The following is a 27,146-nucleotide window of genomic DNA, read 5'->3' as shown; positions in this document are numbered from 1 at the left end:
TCTTGGAAGAAGAGGTTCAATACGTTTAATTATATTTCCCGTTATCTCTTTTTCAATAAAGAAGTTTATACTCTTTTGTCGGCCAATCAATTAAACGCGCGAGAATTAAAAGTTGACTTTTGATGCTCGTAATAATTTTTATTCCCAGTGACTTCACGATGAATTTTTATCATTCAATTTGCGCACTTTATTCATGAAATAGTAGGTTTTATGGACGGGGAAACACTTAACGGTATCAATCATTATCAAACTCATTATTTCGGAATTATAGATGAAGAAATATCAACCCAGAGTTACAGAGAATAGTATAGGGTGGTCTGTAGGTAGGCACCAGGTAAAAATTTGTTTGTAGCTCGTTTCAAAGCGCGAATTCTGAGTTTCAATGATAATAAAGCCGGAGGTAGGACCAGCAGGAAGCTATCTGAGCGAAGAATCTTCGCCAAAGCTATAAATTGATATTTTACAAAGAAATGTCAATGATGAACTTGTTTATGGCAGTGTGTGGTTATAAGTTATTTTGCTTCATCTCAGCGACGACTGGCCGGGGAAGAGGGATGGCTGCCAGGGTTCGAATTGAGCTGAAATGTTGTAGTGATATCAAGAAAGAAAGCTTTTGTTATTACCTTGAGGGTGTTGTTGGCGAAGCTGCTGATCAAGTTGTTGATTTGGCTGTTGTTGTTGATGGTGGTGGCCAAACGGAGTTTGATGATGGAACATTGGCTGCGATTGCTGTCCTTGTTGAGAATGATGAAGTGTAGAGTCAGTTGAATGTTGCTGGAGAAACTGGTTGATAAGGCCGGCGTGCTGCATTTGAGTAGCTGGAATAGTTTGCTGATTTGGACTTTTTTGCTGCGAGAGAGGGCTGGTTGGAAGGTTGCCGTGGATAGAAGGCGGGGTAGAGTGAGTAGAAGCGATATTCTGTGGGAATCCAGAAACAGGGGAAGACTGGACTGGAGCAGAAGAGCGGGACAATGGCGAAGCAGCGTGATGGGAATGAGGGCTGAAATTTAAGTGAGTCCAAATTCTTGCAATACTAAGTCCTCACCTGTCAGTCATAGAGAGATCTGGATGCGGGATACTACCCGGGGTAGTACTAGACTCGGCGGAAGGTTCGCTTTTGAGTATTGTTTCCGGAAGCGGATCTGGAGACATTTTTGAGGGTAAATCCGCTACTGCTTCATTCAATGCCGACTCACCGCCCTCGGTTAATTCGTGAAGCTTTCCTGCGGCTTGTTCTCCTGTTTTCTAAAATTAAATTGACTTTAATGTCTTTTGGGCTTATAATTTATAAATCTAATAGAGGCACAAACTAAAAAAAGGAAGTTTAAAGATAGGAAGCGACAAAAAAGGAAGTGCATTTTCTGAAGACCAATAAGATCGCTGCATTTGGCCTACCGGCCAATGAAAACCCATTCCAAAAGTATCACTTCCATTTTTGTCACTTCCCATCTTTATACTTCCTGATTTTGGTTTGGCCCCTAATAGAAGGGCGAATAGAATTACTTACGCCATTCTTGATCTCATTCTTGTAAATTTGCAATTGTTTTTCCCATTTAACGCGGTTCTCGAGAGCTTTTGCTACATAAGGTGCTTTTTCATCTTCAGTCATTGAGTTCCATTTAGAGCCAGCTCGTTTGGTAATCTCTTTTTGGGGGTTCTAAGATATTTTTAATTCCAATAGCTCTTTCAAATTTTCACTCTTACAAGTTTCTTTGACTTGTCTTCGTCCATTTTCATCTTCTTCTCTGGACCATCTTCATCACAAATCGTCAGTTTGGATCCATCTTCATCTTCAAGTTCGCCTTTTACTTTCATATCCACAGTGTTCTCATTTTCATCTTCACTTCCTGCAGTATCGTTGCAGCTATCAGCCTTCCAGCCTGCTCGGAAATCCTTCAGAAAAAGAAAATACGCACTGGGCGGACGTTTTGGTCTCCACTGATCTTTTGGTTTCTTCTCAGCTGCCTTTTCGTTTACCCAGCGCTCCTATATAAAGTTGGAAACCCAAGATATTATTGATGAGTCTCGTTACCTTGTCTATGCAGGCCAACTCATGATATGGGCGCTTCTCCTCGTCAGTCATTGCCCTCCACTTGGCAGCACACTCTTGCATCATCTCCTTTGCTTGCTTTCAAACCTCAGCGTAAGTTTATCTGTTGTGAGTGCGGCACTAACCTTTGGCATGGAGTCGCCGGCGGACTTCAGCTCTTCTCGATATTTTGATACAAAATAAAGGTATGCTGTAGTCGGTCGCTTGACGTTGGAGGACTTTTTGCGTTTTTGTTTTTTGGTGTCGACATGTTTTCCACCGCCAATGGATCGGTGATCCTTCTGATTTAACTTAGGTTTCCGTAATTCTCGCTTAAAACGTACCAGTGGATCTCTTCCAAGATCAAGGCCGTGGTGGTGATCAGCGCTCTGTTGGGAGTTGACTCCGTACGCACTCGGGTTCAAGCCAGAAAAGCCAAGCTGACTGTACTGTCCCAAGCTTTGAAGCATCCTCATCTGATGCAGGTGTTGCATCTGCTGACTAATGTCAAACTAAATTATTCCTTGTGAAAATGCTACTCCGAATTCATCATGAGTTCTTCGTTGACTTTACCTGCTGACTTGGCTGTGAGGTTTGAAGTAATTGATTGAAGGAATTCTGGAAGCCACCGGAACTCTCTTGATGTTGACTAGAGCCCTCTTTTTTTAAAAGTTCACTAAAGATAGAATTCATCTTTATCTTCTCGATATAGAAAAATAAAACAAAAGCCAAGTTTGTGCCCCTCCGTTGGATATGGTTCAACGAATGTCCAGTGCTAAATAAGCCTCGGGGAGGGATGAATTATTTAAATATTGATCAAATGGGGATTAAGCGAGTTTTACGCCCCTCGAAAACAAAATAAATCGACCCTTTATTTCGTTTGGTTCTGAATATTTAATCAATAGACTACGACGTTTGGCGACAATGAGGTCCCTCCTTGTCAAAAGTATTCTTTTGAACAGACATTACTCGTACAAGTCGTACTCTTTTCAACTTTGTATCGGAAAGTTTATCGGTTGTTGGAAGTATAAATTGGTCCCTAGACAGACAGATAAACAACTTCTCAATAAGAAGATGATCATAAGACTTTATCTATTTCAAATTCTCATAATCAAAGTACTATACTACTAATGGAGAATGTAGATACCCTTAAAAATAATTAACCTAAACAAGTATTGAGACGCAGGTCAAGCACAACACTAGAATGTTGTTTTTCTTTTTGTTTACATATGGGTGTCGAAAGTGAAGTCTCACTTTCGTTCCGGTTAAATAGTTGTCATGTTTTTGGTCGTGTACCTTGGTCAAGGGTCCTTCCCACCATGCCCGTTTTTTTCCCTAATCGATGTCGCCAACATAATGCGATTGTAACGGATGATTGGCCATTTTATGCCCCCATATGCTGTAGACATTAATCAGTAATACCAACTTCCGTTTACACCTTTCACCGCTCAATCAGTTGGTCACCATTGAAAAACGGTCTTACACAAATAATTCTCGGTGGAATAAAAGAAGTACCGAAAAATATCAGTAACTTTAGAATAGCACTAATCCCGTACGTATTAGCCTATACTCGTATGACGAGCATTGGCACAGCAGCAAAAATATATCTTCAGAGAAGCGCTTTTAAACTAAAACCGTGCCATCATCATACTATATTAATTTTTTTTCTTGAAGTAAAGAAGCACTCATAACGGATGAATTATTAATTTTGCTCATCCTTAAAAGGGGATAATTACTGAACAAAAGTGAACCTTTTCCTAAGCTTGAGTGTACCGATGAATAGGGAGCTTGATGCAGGGATGAGTGTGTTTCCAGATGATGGGTAGTTGATGACGCGCCATAATGGGAGGCTTCGGTAGGCAAGTCCGAGTAGGGCTGAAATCCTAGGCCGCCTTGGTGCGCCGGAATGTGCGGGTGAGGATCCGAGTGAGGATGATGATGACTTCCAGGTGTACTCTCTGTCTGGTTCGGCGGACAAGCCATGCGGAAAATCCCAGCCTTCTTCTTCGCCGATTATTCTCTTCTTTGTCTTTTCTCTTGGTGATCCTTCTTGTGATCTTATTTCGATAGCGTTAGCGCAGGTGTTTGTGCAGCGTAAGCCCCTTGACGACGAGGGATCCTATTTTCTAGGTTATTTATTAGGCTGAGCTTAGAGGCGGAGCAAGAGCGATTGGGCAACCCGCAGTGAGAGCTAGAGCTCCTCAGGCTGGTCACGGGGGGACAATGCTAATCGGTGTGGTCGGTGGGCGGCGAGTTGGGGGCTCTAGTCACTTTTGCAGCAACTTGGAAAAGGAAAAAGGTATTTTTAAAATCGGGATATTTTTCTTTAACTCGGAGGTTCTTGGATTTCTTAAAAGGAATTTGCAGCTGAGTATAGTTTTCGCGCGCCGCTTTACTATAAGTCGTAGGGGAGCTGAAACTTCCACTCAGTGCGCTCACGGGGCGGGCGGCGCTCCCTTGTCATTATAACAAATATAGCCAGCAACTATCCACACAAGTCCCTATTTTGGGTAAAAATGATCACCAAGTACTAAACTAGTTCCTTTATTAAAAGTGCCGCAACGCTCTGAATGGAATAAAATCTCTTAGAGGCCGCTAATATGTAGACAAAATGAGCAAAGTCGAAACGGGAGTTGATAAGAACGATGGGAAGCCTGTCTAGACATTCGCGTCTGATAACATTATAATGGGCAATTAAGAAAACGATCTGGATAGCGGTATTTAGCAGGAAAACAACTACGCTAACATAAAGTAAAAAATAAAACTCATGCAAAATCATTGATAAATACATTCCATTATTCAATTTCCCAAAAAGACCTTTTTCATAGAAAAAAAAAATCTCACCTCTCTTTTTTTTAAATTCTCAAAAATTAAAATTAAAAAATATGTTTTTGCCATAAAATGATAAAAGCGAAACATATTGATTTTTAAATTGGCAAGGTGACTTTGATGAGTTTAATAATTCAAGCCATCACAAGATTATTCTATTTCAAAGGCCTTCAAAATTAAGCTCTAAACTATAAAATTTTCAAAGGATTTAAGAAATTGTGAAACAGTTCTTAGAACTTGCTGTCTAGCCGCCAAGAATCGGCAATATCTGATGAAGTAGAAAAATTACGAAACATCTTCATTGAATCGGAAATTACCTTCTCAAAATATGATCTTCGTACAACCAGATTGATTCAAGACAGAGTTCATCGAATTCTGGCTTCGATTTGGCAGAAATAATTTGCCGCAAGATCGAACCACAGCATTCTTGATAAACAGCGCTATCGGACATTTGGCAAAATTTATATTTTCTGAAAAGCAAAGACCGTATTTACTTCTTTGTTATATGCATTTATTATGAAGATTATATTTTTATTACTAATCTAAAATTTATCAGAAATATTACAGAAGACAAATATTTAGTTGCTCGGAACTGACCCCAGCTCTAAAACATGTATCAATATATGATATTTATCATTTAACAAAGTAAATTAACAGGAGAATGAATCATATTCCAGACTTTTCTCTGCTTCTATCGGAATTTTTAGCGCGGCGCTCGTTTTTCCCATTGGCCGCGCTAAGAACGACGTGGCCTTTCTCCACTTTTTTTGCTGTTTTTCTTTCTCGAGTTCAGTTTTATTGCCCTAAAGTTAGAGAGACCAGGAGAAGAACAATTTTATTATTTTAGACAATTGAGTGGAAGTGAAGATGATGGACTTTATGAATAGGGCTCAACCCAGTATGGAGAAGATCTTTACAATGAGTCACCGTAAGTCTTCTCTAGAAATTTTCCAAATGATTTTTCATAAAAAAACAAATGAAAACTACCAATTTATCTTCGTAAATAAATTTCACACTCAAAAAATAATGGCTATCGCTGTAATTAGGCCTCCAGGATTCAGTAAGTTTTCTTTTCATTATTTTTCCTCGTATCCGTCTCCTCATTTTCTGCTTTTAGTCCGAAGTGACACCCGACAACACTTGAAAAAAGTCTACTCCGCTTTGACTTTGACCCTTCTCGCAGCTGCTGGTGGCTCTATTCTCGCTCATATCGTTCCAATTCTCGCCAATGTCTGGATCAACATGCTCGGAAGCATGTACCTCATCTACAACATCGGTAAAATCAACAGCTCCTTCCATCATCATATCCCTCTTTCTAGCAACGAACAAAACCTCCCAGAAAGACCGTCTCGTGAAGCTGATGGCCTTTGGTGTTCTCTCCGGCGCGGGTCTCCGACCTCTTCTTGAATTTTCCACAAGAATCAACCCTGCTCTCGTTCCAACCGCTTTGAGCCTCACTGCTTCCGTCTTCATCGCCTTCTCTCTCGTAAGAAAACGTCAAAACCTCGTAATTCCTCATTATTCTCAATTCTAGTGCGCTCTTTTGACCCAACAGCGAAGCATGCTCTACCTCGGTTCCATGCTCAGCTCCTGCTTGCTCTCAATGGCTGTCATTTCTCTCATGAACCTCTTTATCGGAAGGTAGGAAAACGCTTTCTGAAGTCAGACACTAGCGAATATTCAGCACTGGAGTACAGGATATGCTTTTGTACGGCGGAGTTTGCGTCATGTCCGGCTTCGTTTGCTACGACACTCAGCTCATCGTCGCCCGATACGAAGCCGGCGACCGAGACTTCATCCACCACTCGCTCGATCTCTTCATCGACTTCGTCTCCCTCTTCCGAAAGATCCTCATCATCCTCTCAAAGAAAGAAAACGAAAAAGAGCGAAAACGCCGACGAGATTAAAGTTTCCTTCTTCAAATAACCATCTTCGAAATCATTGATTCCTACAATGGTAACTCAACTACCCACCACTCTCCGTGCTCATCTGTTTTTAGAAAACAATAAAATGCATTCAAAAACGCTTGTTCCAAACTCCAAAATGAAAATTGAAACTCGCTGTCGTTCTTCATAATCATCGAGCACACCCTTCGCTTCGTCGAAAATCGAATCATTAAAAATCCAGAAAATTTACTGTAAAAGCAATCAAACCGTTGTTATACTGACTCAAAATCATTCTCTGCTCCATATTGTTAGTAAATAAACAATTGAAAGTTCAATAAAACGAGTTTTAGCTTCAATTTGAAATGTTTCAATTGAAGAGAACGAGCTTCCACGGAACAAGGCAGGTATATTTTCAAACGGAAGACTTTTGCAGTTTAAGCGAATCCCTCTTCGCAAGATTTTCGGCTTTTCTTCGCAGGCCCCTTACGCGTTTTTGATGCCTTCTACTTTCTGTATGATTTTTCATCTGATCGTGTGTCACTTTCTCTGTTCTTGATTGGGTCCTCCCTTTGAGTCGGTAGAAATACTGCTACAGTAGTCAAGAACAGTTCCTGTAACATCACAGTCATCGCATCGTTCAAGCACATTCATTCCAATTTTACGTTTGAAGTAGTCCTCAATACTGTCACAAATCGATTCATCATTCACTGAAAACTTCATTAAAGACGACAAGCAACTACCAGGCGACTTTTGACCTTTATGCACGCTTATCTCGGGGGATTTACGATCCATGTACTCGTCAACTCCGGAGAAAGCTTTGTCCCGGACATTTTCGTTCTGAATTTCGGATTGACTACTTCGTGGATTGGGTTTTTTACCCAGTTTGATATATCCGTAGCATCAAGTTGATAGACAGGCGGTAATTTAGGCGGCCTAATTGAATGACAAAACTTATTTTTGATGTATTTTTCCTGTTGCGCGGCGTATCGTTTGGTGACTGTTTTCAGGGCGCCAATGCATCTTTCGCGATCTTGGTTACTAAACATGGAAAATTGGCGCTTTCCCAATAATAGAATCGGGGCGCTATGTCGTGGACTTGGGTTGACAAGGGAGGTCAATTTGGCAAGTGACACTTCCAGACAAATTTCGTTTTAGAAAGAGTGCAAATTATGAAGCTGATAGTTTTTCTTATCGCGAAATGTTTTGCCGTGTTTCAGGTAGCTGAAAAATCCTTGGAATCCTATTTTATAGAGATTTAGTGGCCATCTCATGGTTGGATCCAAGGAAGTGGATCGACCTGTTCTTTGCCAGTTGAATCTGCAGTAAATAGCACTTCTTGCCCGACGATGTTTACTTGTTGGTATCAGTTGGGCATTACTTTTCATAAACTGCACCCGGGCAAACTTGAAGAAGGTAATTCATAGTTGATGATCTGGCCTTTTTTAAGAATATCTTATAAGATCACGAGCACTGCACTGAGGTAACCTGCTACTGCCCGCCTGCCCCTGAATATGCCTCAGAAGAAGTCATGGAAGGATGTCGAGTCTATTACAGAGAAATGGAAACGAGATGGAAAGATTGCCGCGATCCCAGATCTAATGTCTTTCTAAGTATTCTTATGCTATTTTGATAAAGAAATCAATTGAGTTCTTAGATCCAAAATGCACTCGTGATCGACCCGCCCAAAATGCCCAAGCCTGGCGAAAAGTGCGCGAAGGTTTCAATCGCTGGAAAGTCTTCCCTGCTCTGCCGCCTCGACATTTTCTTGTCTGCAACTACTAGTCATAATTTCTCAATAAAATGATGAAATGATAAACGAGAACGACTAACCTTGCATCACTCTTGATAAGAGGGCGTAGTTGCTTTAATCCAATCGAAGCAAATTGAGTCTGATCAAAACGTTCTTTATTTGGGTCGCGAAAGATTCTCATCTTTGATTACAATGTATTTCGACGAACCCATCACTACGCCATACTTCTCTTCAAACTGCTTTATTTCTTCTAGCAACCCCTTTGTCACCATTCCATCCGCTCTCTTGTCGATCCTTTCATTGAGAACCTTTCGATCACTTGATATCCAAAAGATGAGAGTGTCTTCATGAACAACTTTTGAGTTTTTATTGCGCTCAATGATCGATTCATGAGAAGCGTAGCTCTCCAAGTAGGTTCCTATCTTCTTCGGGTTGTTCCAGACAAGCTTGTATGCTTCTGGGTCGAGTCGTTTGAGCAGGTCGGATAAATTTGATTCTTGTTCTGTTGAGTCTAGCGAAGAGCTCCGGATGAGCTCAATTTCGTCCATTATCTCTTCGTTTTTGGTTAAAGACGCATTGCTTGATCTGAGGAAAAAGGAAAACGCGTAGTAGGTTGTTCCTCCAACAAGAAGTGGTAATTTTCCTCGGCTACGGATGTCTGCTATTAACTCATCAGCTCTTTGAATGAAATCACGAACATTAAATTGTTTTTCCACCGACTTGATGGACAATAAGTGATGGGGGATTCCCTCTGCTTCTTCGGTCGTCACTTTATTCGTGAGAATATCGAGCTCGTCATAAACCTGCATAGAATCCATTGAAATAACCTTTAATGCGCTCAAAATAGCTCAAAATTCGTAGTTTTCAATTATAAAATTTTGAAACGCTGCCTCTCCGTTATATTTCTTTGAAATTTCTATGCCAAGCTGTGATTTGCCAACACCAGTAGGCCCGAAAATCATGATAAGAGGCTCCCACTTGTCGCACATTCTAGCATATATTTTGTGAGTAGCGCTATCTATTTCATGACTTTCAGGGCTGCATTTTAACGTCAATTATTTTATTGCAAATACAGAAAAATCCGGTACAGTAAATAAGAAAGTGGCAAAAATCGCTGGATCCTATCCAAGAAGAACCCTTCTCATTGTTCGTGGATTATAGCTTTCGTCGTCGGTAGAAGCACTAAAATTGTTTTTAATCATTGATGAAAGATTGACGTTGTTAAATTTCGAAAATAGGCGTGTTTGTATCTTTTTTTTTACCTCGAGTCGTCAGTTTCCGGCATCATGCACTGCGGCGAGCATAAAAATTGAAGCAAGGGCATTCGATATCGACCACAGAAATCAGCAAATTTTATCTAAAAGAAAATTCTGATGACCTTTGATTTCTTGGGAAAAAGTGTACCTGTCGATAGAGGTCATCAAAATAGACTCCATCGCAGTTTGGATTCGGGCAGCACTTGGCATGGGAGAGGCGTTGTTTCAGAACTACGGGAAGCTTTGAAAAGTCGAGTTGATGGTGTATCACTGATCGTCCGGCAAGCTCGAGAAGGGAAGGTGGGGAGTAAGTGATCTCTCGGACAAAACGGTTGATCAACGGGTTTCCTCTTGAAAGGAGATTTATAGGAGGGCATTGATGAAGTTTCTTACCGAAGAGATATGTCCTCAAGATTCTGTAAATCGACAATTCCTCGTGGCAAAAAGTTGATGCGATTGTTATGTAACTGGAGGCATATTAAATTCTCCATATCTTTCATTGTCTCCGGGACGTTGGTGATTTTATTATTGGCGAGCGAGAGAAGTCGCAAATTTGTCAAGTCGGAGATCTAAAACCTCTAATTTAGCTGTTGGGAACACATCGTTTTCTAGATAAATCACCTTGGGAGGGATTGAAGAAAGTTGATTGTCGCCGAGGTAGAGTCGTTCTAGGGTGGTGACTTTTGAGAGTGCGGAAGGGATGTATGTGATTTTGTTTTCAGCCAGCTTCAGTACCTAATCAATCGTTTATTTAAGCTTCTATGGTAGAACTAACCTTTAGTCTTGGAAGATGAAGCACAAAGCTGGGAATTTCAGTAAGATTATTCCCGGCCAAATTGAGTTCTTCAAGAAAGACAAGATTCTCCAAAACAGGCGGGAAGGATTTATCATCCAACTTGTTCTTTGACAAGTTGAGAGTCTTCAGATTGAGCAAGTGGCTGAGCTCAATTGGGACTTCATGGATTTGGTTCCTGGAGAGATCCAACGATTTTATCGCAATCCGGGAGAAAAGACTTTGCGGCAGCGAAACTAACTCGCGCCCGGCAAGGCTTCCTTCGACTTCCATTGTCTATAAATACTATATTATAAATTTTATTTGAAATGTACTGTAAACGCTTTTGTGTAGAAAAAACAATTGATCAAATAAGGTAAAGAAAATTATTCGTTTCTTTTAATTAAATGCTTTTAGATTATATGATGAAAAAGATGTCTAACCTGATTTATTATTTTAAAATCTTCAATTTAGTTCTCTATTATTTCAATAGCGAGTTCAATGCTTGACGAAATGCCCAGGATAATCCTCAAGTGGACGTAGGTGGCAAGTGGAAATTTACGTCAGAGAAAGAAAATTCTAACAACTTCTTTTTGAGATAGTTTTCTAGTGAGCGAGGTAGCTTGGGATCCGAGTTTTTAAAGGCGCATCCGAGGGCGATCGAAGCTTCTCGTAGCGCCGAATTAAAATGCTCGTAAAGTCATTAAGACAGCTTGGTTATCGAAATAATCTCTCTCCGAGTGCATCCGATCATAGGTCGATTAGCTATTTATACAAAGGAAATTTAACTTTCATATGGCCTGTTCTCATAAACTTGAATGTTCAGGTTCCATTAAGGGATTAAAACTTTAAACCTCATCCCAATTTCTAAAAAGATCGGGCAAGTGAGAGTTGCTGAGTTCGGTTTCTCTGTGAAATATTTGCGTTGCAATTCATTGACGTAAATGCAAGTTGCCGGGGGTCATGAGGAGGAGGAAAAATAACATGCATGTGAGGGGCGCGGACAGTGATAAATTAACATCAGCAATATCTTACTGTCAGAAAGATAATCAGTCTGGAACTCTTTGATAAGAGGACATGAATATATTCCGACCGTGACCCACGAATCCTGGGCCAGCATTAAATAAATATAATTCCCCAAATTAGTCAGTATGAAAAGTTCTCAGTTCTAACCGAAAATGACCTACATTGACATTTGGTCTGACAAGTTGCTGACCACAAGTCCAAATAGATATGGTCCCATCGGAATGATACCGGACGGCAAGGTCCACCGCCCCCTTCTCACATGTTCTAATTTTGACGGGAAACCTTCCTTATGACCTCATGCCTTTCATGCTGCTAAACCGTGAAGATCAGGCCAAATAAAGGTGATAAACCTGTGGGACCTTTCATAATTATAATATAACAAGAAACGCCTTAAACTTATTGTCTAAGATAACTTCCTTTTCGATGAAACTATTCTCGTCTACAATCTCCGGAAATTGTCTTGTTTATAAAAATATAGTTTATTAGGTATAAAAAGAAAAATAATCAGAATTAATTGAACTGGTTACAATATGCAGAATCGAGGGTACCAGCGCCGCGGCAGGAGAATTTCACGACTTTGTTCGAAAAATGAAGCTCGAAAGAACCAGCGTAGCCAATCTCGCAGTCTGCTTGGAAGCTGATCTCGGCGGTGAGCACTTTTCCTCCTTCAAGAGTACCAGAAATAGGTGACACGGAGAAGTTGCTCTTTTCCAGTGGGATGAATTGGAAAGGAGTTGCGCAGCTTGATAAATTATCCATGCAGATGTCGAGCTAGAACGATTTTCAAAGCTGTTGATTTATGTTAAATTTTTACCTTGAAAACATCTCCCAAAAAGCAAGTTCCAAAGTCAAACTCTGTCTTGTTGACCTTTACGATCGGATACGAAATTCTCGCTCTGCACAGAATCGTTTCATTCTTCGACAAACCAACAGTTCGAAGCTCTCCAGTCGCAGACATCGTATGACTCTCCTCATCGAAGGAAAAGTATTCGTTTGGCTTTTGCTGGTAAATAACTTCGTCCGGGATTGCCAGATTTACTGTCAGAACTTCGCGGGTATTTGGCTTGAGACTAATTGTCTTTTCAGATAGATCTCCATTGAGCTAGAATTTTAATCAGTAAAAAATCAAAAAAAAAATCTTACCAAAAATGGCTTCTCGATTGTTAGGTGAAGACTTGCAGCCATTCCAGATGTGTTGAAAACGGAAAATTGCTTTTCTCTTTCGTAATTTCCGCTAATGATATCAGCAGAGTTTTCAATAAACTAAACAATAATTTGAATAAACAAGCATTAGCTAAAGAACTTACATCTGGAGCAGCAATTTGTTCGATTTGGAAGCTCGCCCAGTCAAGAGATGCTCTAAGATTGAGCTCAAAAGCTGGTCCAAAAGTGCCAGTCTTTCTGTAGAAGTTTTCACCATCACCACGGGCTTTCAGGGGCAGACTCAAGATGCCGATGACATAGGCAGAGATTTCTCCAGGCTGTTGGTTTTCGTGTTGTTCAAATTCAATGGGAAGACTAAAACGATGATAAAGGACTTTTTCTATTATCCTTTCTTACGTGAGACTTTGTTTTGGCTTGAAATTAAGCATATCTGGGACGGTAAAATTGACAGCTTGTCTTTTCACCGGCCACGGAGACGGATCGTTTTCAAACTGAACTTCTTGATCCTCATCCAACTCTCCTGGAATAATGCCGCTGCTCTTGAACTCGGAGTAGTCGAATTCAGAAAGAACATAAAATCGAACAGAGACAGGGTGATTCGCCTTGTTTGTGATCGGCGTGGTTCTCTTGACTGGATCTTTTGCTCCAAGCGGCATCTTTCCGAGGCGTACGATTGGAGAAGGAACAGTTATTGGAACATCATCTATCGTTGCTGTTATCGCGATTTCAACCGGATCGAGTTCGCCGATATTTATGAGAATGCTGTCCTAAAGAAAGACCATAAGAACCAATAAGATTTGAGCTCTCGGACAAAATTTGAGAATATCGTAGGCAGAAATGATGTCAAATGTGTTCCTGCAATTTTGAGGCCTCGGCCCGTGTAATCAAACCTCACATAAAACAACTACTGATCTCACGCAACACGAAAAATTACCTTGTATGTTCCCCACGAGTTTCCACTGGCGATGATGTCTACTTCCTTCGTCTCAAATGGTCCCAATTCGCAGCTCTCAGGATATGAGATAATTGAAGCGCCGAACTTCGACCCACTGTGCATCTCTTTTCCGAATTCACGATAAGTCAGGGACGTTTCTGTCGCCAAGGATGCCGATCCAATTCTAAGGAGTTGATATTTCTCTTTCTCCGCCGCGGGAATATAGTCAAACTCGTTTGTGTGAAGTCTAATCTTTGGATTCTTGCCCTTCAATAGTTTCGGTTTGACTTCGATTGAACTTCTGATTGCGGTCAGATTTTTGATGAAGATCTTTTGGGCTGACAACTTTCCGATTGGGAATTTTAGCTTCAATTGATCACTGGAGTAGCTTGTCCAAGTTTGAACGGCAAGTGGCTGAACCTGACCGGCGATTTCGATAAATGTTGGATTATTACTGTTGAATATTTCGCACGCAAGGATGAAGTCTTTAAAGATGATTGCTTTTCTACCGATGATTTCCACTTCTATTTGTATTTTTTCTTTTGACTCCAGTACACCGGATGAAGAGGAGAAGTAGAATTCAACTCCTTCTGGAACGCATGGAAGGAAGTTAGCTGGGATGAGCTGGAAATGAGCAGGAACAAGGGATACGTTCTCCAATTCGACTGAAAACTTTTCCGCGACGCCAACGTAGATTTCACCGATGTCCAATTTTCGCACTGTAAAATTCACAACTGGTTTCAGCGAGTCGCCGTAAAAGTCCAAGGAGATATTATTAGCTGAGGAAATCTTCAGTCCCGATCCTTCGAGAGAATACTCTGAGCTAGGCGCCCAAATGGCTTGAATTTCAATCTCTTCCAGGGGTCCAAGCGTTCCAGATGTTACACTCGTTCGCACATCTGGATGGTTGATGGTAATACTCCATGGTGCGGGTACTGGGTTCCTGTTGTCAATCGTAAATGTAGTAATCATTTTCTTGCCGACTTCGACGATTCCAAATTGCAGATTCGGCTGGTCGATTTTTATCAGCGGTGGCTTGATGACGGCGCGGACGTCGAGTTCTATCGGATCGCCATTATCTATGTAGCAGACGAGCTTTTCAGCCATCGGACCGGGCGTTTCGGCTTCGACGCAGAGTTGAAGAGGAGCCATCTGTCGTCCAGGAATCGTACCAAAAGAAGGCTCAATAGAACAAGGTCCACTTTTGACTTCCCACTGGAAGCTCAAGTCACCCAATGACATGTTGATCATTTGAAACTGTCTTTTTAGTCTCAATCCGGCAGGGATTTCCCCAGCAATATCCATCATCGGTGGTAGAATACTTCCAACAATAGGAATGCATTTTCCAACAACTTCAACTTCTGCGGCTAGATATCGATTGTAACCAGGAATATCCAAGACCACCACTTCGAAAACGCTGTGGAATGATCCAACTTCTTCCGGCGCGAATGTAAGTTCAATTTGAAGGCGTTCATGAGGAGCAATGGTTCCAGTCGGGATATTCGCAAAGAATGGGGATGTATTATCTTCTATTCTATGCGTCCTTTGCGTCGTCTCTTCATCTGTATACGCAACGAGATCTGGTTGTTTAAGTGCCAAGCCAAACGATAACGGCAAATGACAATCATTAGCGATTTCGAAAGTGACGGTGCTGGAAGATCGTGGATTGATATCCTGGAATTTGATTCTATCCGTTGAAAAGGGATCGAATAGGTCGCCGATTTTACGCTCAGTACTCTCGACTGACACTTTCACATTCACTTCTTCGGCAACTCCCTTGATCGTTATTTCTTTTGTCTGACAGTTATCGCACGTAAGAAGCAGGCTCTCTTCAAATGCACCAGGTGCCTTCGGCGCAAACAGTACTCTTAGCTCCTTTGACTGTCCTGTTGCCAACTCATCCAGCCACATGACGGGGGTGATAGTAAACGGGCCGATCGTATGGTAATTTGCCTGTAACGACTGTCTATAGTTTGCACTTGGCCAGTCGGACTTTTTTACAAGGCAGAATCGGCCAACCCCACCCTTGTTCTTGACCATTATCGATTGCTCAAGCGATCCGTTGACCAGACAGTATCCGGTGTCGATTGGTTCTGGGAATTCAAGAACTGGCTTGTCGCGAATCGCTTTGATCGGGATCTTGAAGGATCCTGCTTGGTGACGAACTTCAAGGTGGGTCTCTTCATCGGAAAGGGTCTCGGGCATAAACTGGACTCTGTAAGAAACTGACAATCCAGGTCCAATACGCCCATCCTTAGAAGGATATCTTCCAAGTCCAAGATGAAACGCAGGATGCTCCGGAGGCAGCACAGTGCAGGTTCGCGTGACTTTATCTTGATTTCTGACTTCGACAATTGTTTCCAATACCATGCCGACCTCCCACTGTCTAAAGTAGATCTCTGGAGGGTCAGCGACGAAGACATCTTCTCTGACCGGAGCCTCGCTTCGTGGATTCTTGAGGAAATCGAACTGCTCTTGCTGCATCTTTTTGACTTGATTAGCTAGTCGTCGGTGTTCTTCTTCGTCGTTGCGGGATAGGCCACGGCATGTAACAGATGGTTCCGTCATTGGCTTGACCGGACGATCCTTGACTTCAGCTTTTGGTCGTTGAGCTTTCTTAGTCGGGGAAGGCTTGTAATCAGAAGAAAGCTGCGACTCATATTCAAAAGAATAGACGACCTTAGGGACATTTCTTCTTGATTTTGCATTCGCTTTCGTGTTCTGCGTTCCTTCGAGATACTTGGGGGTCTTTTTCGGAATCGTGGTTTCATCCTGCTCTGGCTCTGGTGGATAAAATTGCGATGGGAGTAAAATTGAGCTTGGCAAATGCGCGCCTGCGAATGCTTTTTCATCAAAGAAATTGGGCAAAACAGAATCTTGAATTGGCGTCAATTTATTTGGACGGCTACGCTTTTCGGAAGCGGCTGCTCGACCACGAGCTTCAGTGATATACTGTTCAGCTCGGGTGAGGTTTTTTTCATGCTCTTCGTACTCGTTTGTCGCGTTGCGTAAGTACTCAAGCATCTCCCGTCGCCACTCTTCATCCGTATCCACGTCGTTTTGAATGATGTTTTGAACCATCGCACTCTCCTTTGCTCCCTTTTTCGGCTTCTTCTTGTCGACTTTCTTCAGTTGGTCATAAGTCTCAGCTTGTTTCAGGAGAATTCTTCGTTTTTCTCCAAGGCTGGAAAACGTTATTGAAATCATGGAAGAGTACGCTTACCTGTTCTCTGACAAGTCTGGGAAAATTGACTGGAAGATACCGGCAATGTTGAGCAAACCATCTTTGTCCGCTGGTTTCTCTGACGGCACATTCGAATTGAACAGAGCGGGGGTCGAAGCAGTCGATTTCGGAGTCCTTGGCTTCTTCTTTCTTTGGCCACCTGCTGACGACAAGGGCGATATCATCCTCATCGATTCGGAGAGCGTGGTCTCACCAGAAACGACCATATTTGGAGCATCATCCGAAATCGACATTCTGACATTTGAAATAGATGAGATATTTTTATAAAAATATAGCTCTTATTGTAAAAATATGAAGATGTGCATATACAATGAGTCAGAAAGAAGAGAGTTCTTTACAAGTGAGGTCTTCATGCTTCCTGAGCTGGAGTTTTGCTTTCAAGTCCGAAGGTTCTTTTTTCCCACTCGGCGAATTCAATGACGACTCGTTCTGCGATCTATCAAAAAGTAAAGTATCCTGTAAAACAATTACAAAGGTACCTTTCTCGCCTGATCTCGGCAGTATTCAGCCTTAGCCTTTGACACATGGAATTTTTTCTCCGCGTCGGTGAGCTCCTGTTTTAAACTCTTAAGCTTGAGAATATCAGCTAATTTATCCTCAGTAATGACGGGGCGGCCATCGGGGAGTACTTCATCAGGAGTATTTCTGACTTTGCGCTGAATTTATGTTAGATAATATCGGCTATAATCGTTTACCTTGAGTTCGTTTCGGATCTTTATCCTGTCATTATAAATTTCGGCTTGTTCCTGTGAGACTTTTTCCAAATTAATGGCTTGGACTTCGGCATCGCGCAAGAGTCGGACCACAACTCGTCCCTCTCCTTCGCGGAACATTTTATACGACACTTGCCTAAACAAAAATTTCAATAACGGTCAGAAAAAGAGGATCTTTACTTCTCTGGCGGCTCAGGATGTTCATCCGCGCCAGCATCTTTTTCGATTTCATCACTGAGGGTGGACTCAGTCTGAGGCGCGACCTTCGAAGCAGATGCTCGTTTATCCAAAGCTTCTTTTTTGTCGTTTTTGCCTTTATCTCCTCTCTTGGCAGACTTAGGGGTAGGAGTTTCTGGTTTATCATCAGCATCGTTCTTCTGCTTTCCAGAATTTCCTAAAAACAAGATCAGAATTTAGCGAAAATTATTTTTTTTTTTGACGACTAAAAATTATTCGATCATTTGATTTGTGATAAATTTTGGTATTCCAAAATTTCTTTCGAAATAGTTTTCTTACTCCCGCTCAGCCTTGACTTCACAGAGGCTCTTGATGCTGGTCTGGTCACTAAACCATGAATTTTCATCCAATTTTGTTTTCAATAAACGTTAAAAATGTATGAGATGAAAAATTATAACAGTTTTTTTAGGCTATTAATACCTTTAGCACTTGTCTTTGCACTTTTATTTCCTTTTGTATCTTCAACTGGTGTGGGCGCTCCTTTCGGCTTCATCTCTTCGGATACCTTCGCGAGGACTTGTTTAAAGGCTGTAAATACGGCGCAGAGTTGTCTGTTTGAAATCACATCAGGGTACTGCCCGCCAGCGAGATATTCTGAAAAGAGCATATAAAAGGAGCTTTGTTAGCCGCCTTTATGACGTTACTTTTTTCGAAACATCAGCTAAAAATTAAAGAAAGAGCTTACCTTCCACTTGTCGCTGAGCTTCTGCAATCTGATTCGCGTTCAACGGCTCGATGCCTAAAGTTAAACATCAGCAAAAAGCCGGAAGAGACAAGGTAAACACGGAAGACTTCAATGACACCAAGGCAAATTTGAGGAACTGAACTTTTACTACGTTCATAGTGAAGGCCCTAATCGTTGTGATAACGCCAAAATGTCAAGCCACTCAGAAATTCAGCAGCAAATTGAGACAGGGAAAAAGTACTCACCCATTGTGCTTTTGCCGCGAGTAAGTAGCGATTGAACGGATAGCTCTCTCTTCAAAGTTTCTATTTCCTTGTTGAGTTCTGCAACCTTGAGGAATGGATCTGGCGCGCGGTCACGGACTTCTCGGGAGATTGGCATCTTTGAGGCTCTGGAAGCGAATCGGATTGTTGCCAGAGCTTCTGACAAAAGTTTCTTGTCAGGTTGAAGAGTACACAGGAGGGCTGTGTTTGTTTCGGAAGATAAAGAGGCCTGGAGAGTGTGAGTAAGGCGACATTCTCTGTATGGCACTCGCGTTCCCTATTTTCACATTAGAGTCAACTTCTTCAATATTAAACATTAACATACCCGCTTGCAGCCAAGTGTAACAACAACGTGCTCGAGAAGAGACAGTTGCCGAGACACTACCGAGTTCCGGCCCGCAGATGCAAGATCAACAAAGAGAAGTTGAGATTTGATCGTTTCTCCCGCGGCTTCATCGTGCTGGAGTATCGTTATTGAAGTCATTTGGTGACTATTGATTGTTCGGTTGGTTTCGATCAGTTTCATGATGTCCCTTCAGAAAAACTTATGAAAAATGAAAATGAATAAAAAACGCACCTGACAGATTGACCATCTTTCAACGGGTAGCTTGAAATATCTCTAAGCTGCCCGCCAACAGTACACGTAACCAAGTCAATGGGCCCTGGTGTTAATAGATCAACAATGTGATCCGTAGATCTGACTTCATAAGCAGAGACTTGGATCTGAGCCGATCCCATCTTCTGAACGATCATTTCCAGCGCTCGAGGGATGATGCCGCGCTCGTGATTGACTTTTCCGCCAAAGAGGGAATAGGTCTTGCCCGATCCGATGCCACCGTAAGCTAGAAGAGTTGAAGAAATTCCTCGAAGAGTTGCTTCAACCAGAGGACGACCAACAGCTTTGAAAGTCTCGTCTTGGGAAGCATTGTCGAGGACGCCGGTTGCCTCGAACTCGCATTCATCTTCGATTACAACACAGTTTTTTGCCTTTTTAACAGCCTGAACAGCCTCAGTTGGCCGAAGGCGCACGAAAACTTTATCAGGGCTCATTTATAGGCAAGAAAATATTTTGAAATCAAAGCGACCCATTTTTATTGAAAAATGGACCCTTTCCTGGCAGCCGTTCCATTTGAAGACACTTTTTAAACTGATTCCTACTTTTTACAAACAGTCTTCATTTCCTCGTGTTCTAGAAACTCTCTGTAATATACATGTTTCTCTATGTTTTCATAGCACTTTTTAATTGTGTGATCATAATCTCGGTCCAAATAGCGCGTTACTAAGTTAAAGTACACTGGAGGCGCAAGTGTTTGGGCATTTCAATATTGAAGTAATTGCTTACCGTTTAGTAGCACAGTGTGTGCCCAGAAGAACTGTGTGTTTCCCTGGGTGTGCCCTAGGGAACCTCTTTTTACCTGGGCCATTTGGTTAGCGCTTAGCACAAAAGACGCTATTGTTTAACTTATGTTAAGCCTGGATCTGTTTATCGAAGCAGCTTTCAGAATGATAGTGTGCCGATCAAGGGTGTCCATCGCCACAATGCAAATGCAATTTTGCTTATCAATTTCCGGTACCTGCCAAATAGAATGATAATAAAAGAGTTTCGTGTATTGGAATTTATTTTGCCTGACTTCGTTCTTTTCAGGAATCAAGGAAGAATTCGGTCTTTATCAGTCGAGTAAATATTTACGAAGCTTAGGCTTTAAATGGATAATGGTGGATTGTTAATCATAGATAATTATTGAAGATGCCTGTGTTGGGGCCTACAATGTAGACTCTACATGTAGTGAGCGATCGATTGAAAAATCATGGACGCATTGACAAGAATTCCCACGAAGAAACAAATACCCCGCGCAGGCTGCTTGATAGCGTTAATGTAGACAATGGAGTGCAGTACTCGCGCGATCAAGAATGTTATAAAATGGAACTTGGCGGTGTTCGAATTCGGATCTGTAAGACAGTAGAAAAAGCCGATGAGAATGAAGGGGTAAATGTTCTCCATGTCGTTCATGTGCGCTCGACGGATTCGCTCGACTTCATCGTTGGCTTTGAGAGACTCCTGAAATTTCAAGTGATGGCGTGAAGAGTTTGAGAGGACTTATGATTGCTTAGCTGTCAAAATAGCTGTCAGACTGAAACAACGCTATGTGTTAGAGTTTACTCAAAGCTTTTCTACTTGCTTTCACTGTCAGGAAATGTTGGGGTTGGTATTGGAAAGCATGTAGGAAACTATCCCATGTTAGCAAAACGCAAGTCGATACTGAACATGGGTTACAAAAGCAATATTGCTTTTTCAACGTCTAAGAGATGCTACCTGTCCAATTTTTATAGCATGTAAGAGCGGAATGCATATTTAAAAATATAAATACTTGTCAGACAAATAAAACGATGGTATATAAGATGCTGAGAGCTCAAATTCAGCAAAATGAAATTTTCCACAATCTTATCATCTATTGCTGGATTAGCAAACGCAGGAATTATGAGCGAAAGAGTTACTATTGCACACGATTTATATTTTCGCTGCGAAGAAGGTAGGAGTATTCTTTTTTCAAGAATTAATTTTTATTCAGAATATCTGAAAGGATTGGACCGGGACCCCACTCCCCTGGAGTACGATAAAATTACTCAACAGTGTATGGAACTACCGAGATTAATCAGAATGACTGGCAAACTTGGATTCAAAAAAGATCTAACTAATATGCTTGCTTAAATAAAGTTACCTTCAAATTGGCGGGTGTTGACTTGTCTCCGAAGTAAGAGTCCTCTTTGTTTGCAAATTTCCCCGTTTTAATTCGTTGTCGACTTGTCATCAGCGACATAAGGGTCATCTTTGCGAGAAGCAAAAGGGAGCATGCTCCAAAGACTTGAAACCTTTCATCGTCGAGCGAAAACATTCTTTTTAACTTATTTTTTTTATTTCTACTTCGTTTAACTGTAAGTGTGTCTGGCAGTTTCTGAACGATTCATCTACAAATAGAGTGAGGCAGCAAAAACAATATCTCTCTTAATCTTTTCAATTCCTTGCGTGAACTTTGCCTCTAACTCTTCATTTCCGATAGCTTAAAAACATTAGATGTGCCTTTTTGATATAAAATATACCCTTCGCAGCGTGACACATGTCCCGCAAGAGCTCTTCCAGTCTTCTCATTGCTCTGATAATCGATCCTTCGTACACTTCTGTAAGCTCAACAATCTGCTTGAAGGTTCCTCCCTTACACCAAGCATCAACAACATCCATCAGGTTGGGGTTAATTTGCTTAAAATAATGTTTCATTAGAATAGCAGTGAAAAATTAACCTTGATATATTCTTCCTCTTCCAAATCTAATTTGCATTCGATCGAAACTTTCGCAATTCGTTTGGCACATTCTTGCATGGTTCTCAATGGCGCTGCAAGCTCCTCCGCTAGTTTCGGTGGATCACCCTTTTCTTGGAAAATCAAGCAGGAAAGTACCGAAGTGCACTGTTCCACAGTCATTGTGTTGAAAATTCCATTGAAAATCATTTCCGTGAGAAGAAGCTACGCAAAAAGTTAATAGAGATCATCATCAATCATTTTTCTACCTCATCAGCAGTTGAAACCTCACAGGCGACGCGACCCTTCGTCTCGATTACATCAGCATCCGTTGCATAACCAAGTCTTCTGAGAACTCGTTTGCGGGCTTTCAACTCGTCCAGCTGGATAACTTGCTTGGCTTTCTTCAGTTCCTTCTTCTTGTCTTTGATTCCACTCAGTACTTTTTGCTTCTTTTCGACTTGAGAAAGAAGGTTTTCTGTATCTTGCCCTCCGTGAAGTGGGTGTGTGAAAAGACGCTTTTCGTAAGCTTCAATCTTTCGAATTATTTCCGTGATTTTCGGATCTGAATCAAATTTTAACGAGGCCACTCTTTAATAAAGACAGCTACCAATAATATTCATGTCCTCGATTGGATCAAGCAGTGGAAGGCCATCAGGATATCGCCGCTGAATTTCTTTCAACTGGTCTCGGCATTTTCGTCGCTCATCTGCTCCAGTAAGTTTTTGTGGAATCATAAGGCGGATGCAACTCAGTGATGATAGGCAGTCTTTCAGTGAAAAGCCGATGACCTCCATTGTTCCATCAGATCCTAAAAATGCGCTTTCAGAGAAGGCAACATCAATTGATAACTAACCTTCTGCAGGCTGGGCGAGATCAGTAGAAGTCTTCTTGATCGACTCCTTATCGCAGTTTACCATGACGTCGACGCGATAAATCGGTTCCTCATCGGGTCCAGTTTCTTTCTGTTTCTTGAAGTTGACAATTATTCCCCATCCGAAGTTCTTCTTTCCATGTCTGACTTTGACCAATCGCCCTGGGTTCAAAAATGGAAGCACATGCTTTGGCGAAAGAATAATCTGGTCCATTTGTCGGCCGAGTCTTTCAATCTGCTGTCGAAGCTTGTAGTAGCTGGTGGCGGACTCTTCATCGTCAACAGTGATATCTTTCAAACTCTCGCTGAGCTCATCAAGATCTCTAATCATGCCAGGAACCTTGTTGCAATGCTGAAACTGGTAGAAAGATTTTTCGAGAAGCCACTCGGGATTGATGTCTTCCACTCGGAGTAAGTTGAGAACCATGTTGTAGGTGAGATGGAAAGCTGAGTTGAGCGCGTCTGCTTTGCCTTGAAGAAGCTCCTTCGCAATGGCGGGCGTAATCTGGTCGTCGACCATGAGAATGACGATACCTTTGGTATCCATGCCTCGACGACCGGCTCGACCAGACATTTGGATATATTCACCGCCACTGATAGGTCGGAAGTCCTAAAGGATGATTAGTTTACGTTTCGGGAAAATTTTCCAACCTTTCCATCAAATTTTCTATGAGATGTGAAGACAACAGTTTTTGCGGGCATGTTGACTCCCATGGCGAAAGTTTCCGTCGCGAAAAGACATTTGATAAGGTTTTCAGAGAAAAGGATTTCGATGGTTTCTTTGAGGATAGGAAGAAGACCACCGTGGTGAATACCGATTCCCTTTTTCAAAATTGGGAGGATATTTGCTACTTGAGGGAGTTGTCGATCCTCGTCAGATAGACACTCCATGGCATTGTTGTAAACTTCCGTGATGAGCTTCTTTTCGTGTTCTGTCGTGAAGTCAAGGCCTCCCTGTCTTTGGATTTCCATCGCATTTGCTGAAAAGTGCTTTTGAATATTTTGAGTTATGTAACTTTTTCTAGAACATCGCTGATTTTGCGATATTTTGCTTATCAGCACTTCAGTTAGTTCGATACAAGCTCGCAAGTAAGTGCTCGATTTTTCATAGATTACGCAATTTTGACCTATCTCCCTGCAGGGCATGTTTCAGATGGCCGTGGGGGAGGCCGCCCGGGTTAATCCTTTTTCAGCATAACTTGTTGCTCTAGTCCACATTTCACTATCGAAATTTGTAGATAAGAACATGTCTGAAGCCAAGGGAAAGAAGCTTTTTGTCCAGAAGTGCAAACAGGTAAATCATTATTAAAAAAATCAGTAGTTAACGATATCTAGTGCCACTCCTACGAAGCCGGAGGAAAGCACGGTCAGGGACCTGCTCTTGCTGGATTCTACGGCAAGCCCGCCGCCCAGACCTCCTTCAACTACTCTGATGCCATCAAATGTAAATTAAATTTTATGAAAGAGAGATGACAACATCTATTCTAGCTTCTGGCATCGTTTGGGATGAATCTTCCCTCGAGCAGTGGCTCACCAACCCCAAGAAATTTGTTCCCGGTAAGATTTGTTCTTAAAGGAACTAGATATAATGGGTTTTTTAGGAACAAAGATGGTCTTCGCTGGCCTCAAGAAGAAGGGTGACCGAGCCAACCTTATTGCCTTCCTTTCCAACAACTGCTCATAAGCGCTTCAGTTGTAGTCAATAAATTATAGACTTTCACATACAAAAACTAGCATGAAATGCTTTTGATTCCCACGATCGAGGGCCTCGAAGCATTTCTTGGTGTTAATCTCCGCTATCAACAAAAAAGGGAGAAATCAGTTCTAGAGATCTATTAGTACCTTCGACATCTTTCTTTGAAAAACTGAAGACAATCAGCGGTAGGAAGCTGTTCTCGTGGCAATATTTGACGAGCTTCTTGATGTTGCTTGGTCCTTGAGTTCCTCCTCGAGGTTGTCGTCTGTTTCGAGCGTCGCCTTTTGCCATATCTAGGGTTTTTCACGGGAGCGCGCGGGGCTCGGAACGCCTTCTGACCGCGATTGCCGTTATCACTTTTTCTCATAGGTTTTATATGAAAATTAAGGACAATACTAAATCGAGGATGATGATTAACAATATGCTATCAAATTTTAAGTTTTCTTTGAAAAAAAGGCGAAAAAATGGAAATTTTAGTGAAAAATCTTCACTTTAACACTGAACACACTCAGACACAGTCTCGATTTTTGAATATGATCAATCTCAAGCATAAAGAATTCACCTCTTAAATTTTTGGATAGCCGAAAATAGCCGGTCACCAAGAAATCCGCATTTAACTAAAACTTTTTGACATTGCGCGCGCGCTGGAGTCGCGCACGGGGTCAGCGCCTGGCCTGAAAACGCGTATATTTACTCACTCCCCCGGAGAGCAGTCCGAACCTTTCTGTAGAAGGTGACAAAATAAAGTGGTTCGATGCATTAATTGGGGGATTTCCGATTAAAACATGATAATTTCATTGTCAATAATGCGGCTTACCCTCGAAAATGCCGAAAAAAGCTAATTGTCAATTAGTTTCTGAACATGGGTTTGCAGAAGTATTAAAGATTCAAAAAAAAAGAACATATTCCTTCGGCAGAAGGAATCCGAACTTTTCCATAGATTAAACAAAAAAGTCAAAGCAGACTATTCTTATTTTTTCGAGAGGAATCAGAGCAGAAGTACCTACCTCAGAAGTGGTATCTCATGAAATAATTAAATCGACATGTTGTAAGATACTGCTGTATAATAATAACTGTTATTTAACAAAATAACCATTAGTTTCGGGTTCACTTTGTTCAAAAACCTATAGAAAACTATTTTGGGAAATTTTCACTGAAAAATCTCCCTTGCACCAAGTGCGCCAAGACAGCGCGCGCTGCACCACCAAAACGTCGACCGGCGCCTCTGATTTTTGTATTTTTGGAATCAGCGGGTCAAATTAAGCTAACGATGAAATTTTCAGAAAAAAGTGATAACTACCATTTTCCCGTGAGAAACCCTAGCCATATCTCCAGCATTTCTGAGTTGAAGTTATGATCGAGTTTTGTGTGAATAATTACCTCAATACAGCCATTGCATTGTCGAACTCCGCATCGTTAAACTCTCTCTTGTCGTTGACTACTAAATGAAGTCCATCACCTCCACAGGGGAAGATGTAGTGCTGGAGAGGAGTTGGACGGTACTCCGTATACACGGCATTGCAGGGCTGCTTATGCAGATGACAAATCCACTCGGCGAATTCCTTTGCATTGGGGATTGTCGCAGAAAGGAAAACGTATCGAACGTTGTCAGGGAGCAAGATGATCGTCTCCTCCCAAACAACGCCTCGCTCAGAGTCTCTCATGTAGTGAATTTCGTCAAAAACCACCCACTGGACTTCGCGCATAATTTCAGAGCCTTTGTACAGCATTGATCGGAGAATTTCAGTTGTCATTACGAGGCAGGATGCGGACGGATTGATCGTCACATCACCTGTCATTAAACCGACATCGACGAATTCCTCTTGAAGATCTCGATATTTTTGATTGGAGAGTGCCTGAATTTATTTTTCATAAAGCCTTTCAGTTAGCAGGAGAATAACCTTGATTGGAGTCGTGTAAATGACTCGCTGCTTGTCTCGGAGAGCCAAAGAAATCGCATATTCTGCGACGACCGTTTTTCCAGCAGATGTATGCGCAGAAACAAGAACAGACTGATGATTGTCGAGGCAGAGCACGGATCTTTCTTGGAAGGGATCAAGAGTAAATTTGTATTCCCTAGCTGGTGGACCTGTTCGTGGCTAGAAAAACATTATCAATAGGTCAGAGAAAGGTGTTTACTTGTAATTCAGGCACTTCTTCGCTAGAATGAACGGATACTTCGTGCGAGCATCCAGCAACGTCGAGTTTGACCGTTTTGATTTTCGGCAGTGAATCAAGAAGAGTACGCATTTCCGCCTCGTCATCATCTTTCAGTCTTTTCTCGTCGATTATTGCTAAAATACAGATTGATCAACAGGTTTGAAGAGCAATGGGGCTTTACCGACTGGATCGTCCATTTTTCTCTTTCCTTCTCCATTAGTCTTTGCTTCGACGGCAGAAGCGCCGGACTCTCCAGAAAATACATCAAAGAGCCCCTCACCACCAAAACTCATTCTAAAACCAGCGATTGGTTTTATTGAGACTCTTTTTATTG

General features: G+C 41.7%; 10 protein-coding genes across 11 annotated transcripts; 3 read left to right on the top strand and 7 right to left on the bottom strand.

Annotated features, from left to right (window-relative positions):
* Positions 1-52: 52 nt before the first annotated feature.
* Positions 53-5,325, bottom strand: LOC145695519 (uncharacterized). 2 transcript variants are annotated; one of them, XM_081772504.1, is made up of 11 exons: positions 5,176-5,325; positions 3,789-4,155; positions 2,603-2,690; positions 2,374-2,541; positions 2,176-2,331; positions 2,033-2,128; positions 1,705-1,986; positions 1,508-1,657; positions 1,046-1,245; positions 624-1,000; positions 53-578 (listed from the first exon to the last, which is right to left on the bottom strand). In XM_081772504.1, exons 2-11 carry the CDS (start codon positions 4,010-4,012, stop codon positions 523-525), a joined length of 1,797 nt encoding a protein of 598 aa, XP_081628630.1. In that variant the 5' UTR covers positions 4,013-4,155; positions 5,176-5,325; the 3' UTR covers positions 53-522. The 2 variants fall into 2 exon arrangements, with proteins under 2 accessions (XP_081628630.1, XP_081628629.1); XM_081772503.1 differs by having other exon boundaries at positions 3,789-4,148.
* Positions 5,326-5,627: 302 nt separating this feature from the next.
* Positions 5,628-6,766, top strand: LOC145695522 (bax inhibitor 1-like). The gene is made up of 5 exons (XM_081772509.1): positions 5,628-5,786; positions 5,976-6,134; positions 6,178-6,344; positions 6,393-6,499; positions 6,543-6,766. Exons 1-5 carry the CDS (start codon positions 5,726-5,728, stop codon positions 6,763-6,765), a joined length of 717 nt encoding a protein of 238 aa, XP_081628635.1. The 5' UTR covers positions 5,628-5,725; the 3' UTR covers position 6,766.
* A 372-nt stretch (positions 6,767-7,138) lies between these two features.
* On the bottom strand, positions 7,139-9,484 carry LOC145697792 (tRNA dimethylallyltransferase-like). Its single transcript, XM_081775006.1, has 7 exons — positions 9,385-9,484; positions 8,711-9,321; positions 8,575-8,649; positions 7,623-7,782; positions 7,500-7,581; positions 7,348-7,451; positions 7,139-7,276 (listed from the first exon to the last, which is right to left on the bottom strand). Exons 1-7 carry the CDS (start codon positions 9,481-9,483, stop codon positions 7,157-7,159), a joined length of 1,251 nt encoding a protein of 416 aa, XP_081631132.1. The 5' UTR covers position 9,484; the 3' UTR covers positions 7,139-7,156.
* Positions 7,864-8,526, top strand: LOC145702089 (uncharacterized). The gene is made up of 4 exons (XM_081779303.1): positions 7,864-7,961; positions 8,004-8,157; positions 8,205-8,354; positions 8,399-8,526. The coding sequence occupies exons 1-4, from the start codon at positions 7,914-7,916 to the stop codon at positions 8,524-8,526; spliced, it is 480 nt and encodes a 159-aa protein (XP_081635429.1). The 5' UTR covers positions 7,864-7,913.
* A 49-nt stretch (positions 9,485-9,533) lies between the features above and the next one.
* LOC145698612 (leucine-rich repeat-containing protein 58-like) lies at positions 9,534-10,819 on the bottom strand. The gene is made up of 6 exons (XM_081775822.1): positions 10,526-10,819; positions 10,372-10,485; positions 10,144-10,319; positions 9,899-10,100; positions 9,757-9,851; positions 9,534-9,676 (listed from the first exon to the last, which is right to left on the bottom strand). The coding sequence occupies exons 1-6, from the start codon at positions 10,814-10,816 to the stop codon at positions 9,616-9,618; spliced, it is 939 nt and encodes a 312-aa protein (XP_081631948.1). The 5' UTR covers positions 10,817-10,819; the 3' UTR covers positions 9,534-9,615.
* A 1,194-nt stretch (positions 10,820-12,013) lies between these two features.
* On the bottom strand, positions 12,014-17,121 carry LOC145711139 (deleted in lung and esophageal cancer protein 1-like). Its single transcript, XM_081788869.1, has 7 exons — positions 16,870-17,121; positions 13,647-16,830; positions 13,109-13,479; positions 12,856-13,066; positions 12,692-12,811; positions 12,363-12,650; positions 12,014-12,319 (listed from the first exon to the last, which is right to left on the bottom strand). Exons 1-7 carry the CDS (start codon positions 17,094-17,096, stop codon positions 12,059-12,061), a joined length of 4,662 nt encoding a protein of 1,553 aa, XP_081644995.1. The 5' UTR covers positions 17,097-17,121; the 3' UTR covers positions 12,014-12,058.
* A 27-nt stretch (positions 17,122-17,148) lies between these two features.
* LOC145710627 (kinesin-like protein KIF9) lies at positions 17,149-19,972 on the bottom strand. Its single transcript, XM_081788423.1, has 10 exons — positions 19,904-19,972; positions 19,366-19,824; positions 19,114-19,321; positions 18,771-19,065; positions 18,526-18,579; positions 18,261-18,434; positions 17,784-17,997; positions 17,586-17,739; positions 17,370-17,546; positions 17,149-17,326 (listed from the first exon to the last, which is right to left on the bottom strand). The coding sequence occupies exons 1-10, from the start codon at positions 19,915-19,917 to the stop codon at positions 17,240-17,242; spliced, it is 1,836 nt and encodes a 611-aa protein (XP_081644549.1). The 5' UTR covers positions 19,918-19,972; the 3' UTR covers positions 17,149-17,239.
* Positions 19,973-20,381: 409 nt separating this feature from the next.
* On the bottom strand, positions 20,382-21,712 carry LOC145710645 (microsomal glutathione S-transferase 1-like). The gene is made up of 2 exons (XM_081788444.1): positions 21,509-21,712; positions 20,382-20,847 (listed from the first exon to the last, which is right to left on the bottom strand). The coding sequence occupies exons 1-2, from the start codon at positions 21,680-21,682 to the stop codon at positions 20,566-20,568; spliced, it is 456 nt and encodes a 151-aa protein (XP_081644570.1). The 5' UTR covers positions 21,683-21,712; the 3' UTR covers positions 20,382-20,565.
* Positions 21,713-21,715: 3 nt separating this feature from the next.
* LOC145710619 (exosome RNA helicase MTR4-like) lies at positions 21,716-27,108 on the bottom strand. Its single transcript, XM_081788411.1, has 13 exons — positions 26,994-27,108; positions 26,792-26,946; positions 26,554-26,751; positions 26,033-26,508; positions 25,984-25,992; positions 24,799-24,947; positions 23,608-23,936; positions 22,939-23,566; positions 22,693-22,893; positions 22,352-22,647; positions 22,086-22,307; positions 21,888-22,044; positions 21,716-21,847 (listed from the first exon to the last, which is right to left on the bottom strand). The coding sequence occupies exons 1-13, from the start codon at positions 27,103-27,105 to the stop codon at positions 21,756-21,758; spliced, it is 3,024 nt and encodes a 1,007-aa protein (XP_081644537.1). The 5' UTR covers positions 27,106-27,108; the 3' UTR covers positions 21,716-21,755.
* Positions 24,026-24,686, top strand: LOC145710656 (cytochrome c iso-1/iso-2-like). Its single transcript, XM_081788455.1, has 5 exons — positions 24,026-24,045; positions 24,195-24,250; positions 24,292-24,400; positions 24,445-24,513; positions 24,558-24,686. Exons 2-5 carry the CDS (start codon positions 24,203-24,205, stop codon positions 24,638-24,640), a joined length of 309 nt encoding a protein of 102 aa, XP_081644581.1. The 5' UTR covers positions 24,026-24,045; positions 24,195-24,202; the 3' UTR covers positions 24,641-24,686.
* Positions 27,109-27,146: the final 38 nt, after the last annotated feature.

Source organism: Oikopleura dioica, chromosome 1 (genome assembly GCF_907165135.1).
Source record: "Oikopleura dioica chromosome 1, OKI2018_I68_1.0, whole genome shotgun sequence".
NCBI classification, from domain to species: Eukaryota; Metazoa; Chordata; class Appendicularia; order Copelata; family Oikopleuridae; genus Oikopleura; species Oikopleura dioica.
Note: the sequence above shows the minus strand (reverse complement) of the source record. Positions and strands in the feature narration are given on the sequence as shown.

Bases quoted from the DNA above. Each gene is read 5' to 3' on its own strand.
- LOC145695519 (XM_081772504.1), bottom strand. From the start codon at position 4,012: ATGGCTTGTCCGCCGAACCAGACAGAGAGTACACCTGGAAGTCATCAT. The intron at 1,987-2,032 runs GTAACGAGACTC...AACTTTATATAG, and splicing joins AGTTGGCCTGCATAGACAAG to GAGCGCTGGGTAAACGAAAA. The intron at 1,001-1,045 runs GTGAGGACTTAG...CTTAAATTTCAG, and splicing joins GATCTCTCTATGACTGACAG to CCCTCATTCCCATCACGCTG.
- LOC145695522 (XM_081772509.1), top strand. From the start codon at position 5,726: ATGATGGACTTTATGAATAGGGCTCAACCCAGTATGGAGAAGATCTTT. The intron at 6,345-6,392 runs GTAAGAAAACGT...TCTCAATTCTAG, and splicing joins TCTTCATCGCCTTCTCTCTC to TGCGCTCTTTTGACCCAACA. The intron at 6,500-6,542 runs GTAGGAAAACGC...GCGAATATTCAG, and splicing joins ATGAACCTCTTTATCGGAAG to CACTGGAGTACAGGATATGC.
- LOC145702089 (XM_081779303.1), top strand. From the start codon at position 7,914: ATGAAGCTGATAGTTTTTCTTATCGCGAAATGTTTTGCCGTGTTTCAG. The intron at 7,962-8,003 runs GTAGCTGAAAAA...ATAGAGATTTAG, and splicing joins AATGTTTTGCCGTGTTTCAG to TGGCCATCTCATGGTTGGAT. The intron at 8,158-8,204 runs GTAATTCATAGT...ATATCTTATAAG, and splicing joins CCCGGGCAAACTTGAAGAAG to ATCACGAGCACTGCACTGAG.
- LOC145697792 (XM_081775006.1), bottom strand. From the start codon at position 9,483: ATGTGCGACAAGTGGGAGCCTCTTATCATGATTTTCGGGCCTACTGGT. The intron at 7,582-7,622 runs GTAAAAAACCCA...TCCGAAATTCAG, and splicing joins CTACGGATATATCAAACTGG to AACGAAAATGTCCGGGACAA. The intron at 7,452-7,499 runs GTCAAAAGTCGC...TGAAGTTTTCAG, and splicing joins CGAGATAAGCGTGCATAAAG to TGAATGATGAATCGATTTGT.
- LOC145698612 (XM_081775822.1), bottom strand. From the start codon at position 10,816: ATGGAAGTCGAAGGAAGCCTTGCCGGGCGCGAGTTAGTTTCGCTGCCG. The intron at 10,486-10,525 runs GTTAGTTCTACC...ACGATTGATTAG, and splicing joins TTCATCTTCCAAGACTAAAG to GTACTGAAGCTGGCTGAAAA. The intron at 10,320-10,371 runs GTGATTTATCTA...TAGAGGTTTTAG, and splicing joins TTTCTTCAATCCCTCCCAAG to ATCTCCGACTTGACAAATTT.
- LOC145711139 (XM_081788869.1), bottom strand. From the start codon at position 17,096: ATGGTCGTTTCTGGTGAGACCACGCTCTCCGAATCGATGAGGATGATA. The intron at 13,067-13,108 runs GTAAGAAAGGAT...TCATCGTTTTAG, and splicing joins AAGCCAAAACAAAGTCTCAC to TCTTCCCATTGAATTTGAAC. The intron at 12,651-12,691 runs GTAAGATTTTTT...TTAAAATTCTAG, and splicing joins CAATCGAGAAGCCATTTTTG to CTCAATGGAGATCTATCTGA.
- LOC145710627 (XM_081788423.1), bottom strand. The intron at 19,322-19,365 runs GTGCGTTTTTTA...GTTTTTCTGAAG, and splicing joins AAAGATGGTCAATCTGTCAG to GGACATCATGAAACTGATCG. The intron at 19,066-19,113 runs GTATGTTAATGT...ATGTGAAAATAG, and splicing joins TTACACTTGGCTGCAAGCGG to GGAACGCGAGTGCCATACAG.
- LOC145710645 (XM_081788444.1), bottom strand. From the start codon at position 21,682: ATGTTTTCGCTCGACGATGAAAGGTTTCAAGTCTTTGGAGCATGCTCC. The intron at 20,848-21,508 runs GTAACTTTATTT...TTGAAATTTCAG, and splicing joins CAACACCCGCCAATTTGAAG to GAGTCTCTCAAAGCCAACGA.
- LOC145710656 (XM_081788455.1), top strand. From the start codon at position 24,203: ATGTCTGAAGCCAAGGGAAAGAAGCTTTTTGTCCAGAAGTGCAAACAG. The intron at 24,251-24,291 runs GTAAATCATTAT...AACGATATCTAG, and splicing joins TTGTCCAGAAGTGCAAACAG to TGCCACTCCTACGAAGCCGG. The intron at 24,514-24,557 runs GTAAGATTTGTT...TGGGTTTTTTAG, and splicing joins CCCCAAGAAATTTGTTCCCG to GAACAAAGATGGTCTTCGCT.
- LOC145710619 (XM_081788411.1), bottom strand. From the start codon at position 27,105: ATGAGTTTTGGTGGTGAGGGGCTCTTTGATGTATTTTCTGGAGAGTCC. The intron at 26,509-26,553 runs GTTATTCTCCTG...AAATAAATTCAG, and splicing joins TTTACACGACTCCAATCAAG to GCACTCTCCAATCAAAAATA. The intron at 22,894-22,938 runs GTTAGTTATCAA...GCGCATTTTTAG, and splicing joins TCTCGCCCAGCCTGCAGAAG to GATCTGATGGAACAATGGAG.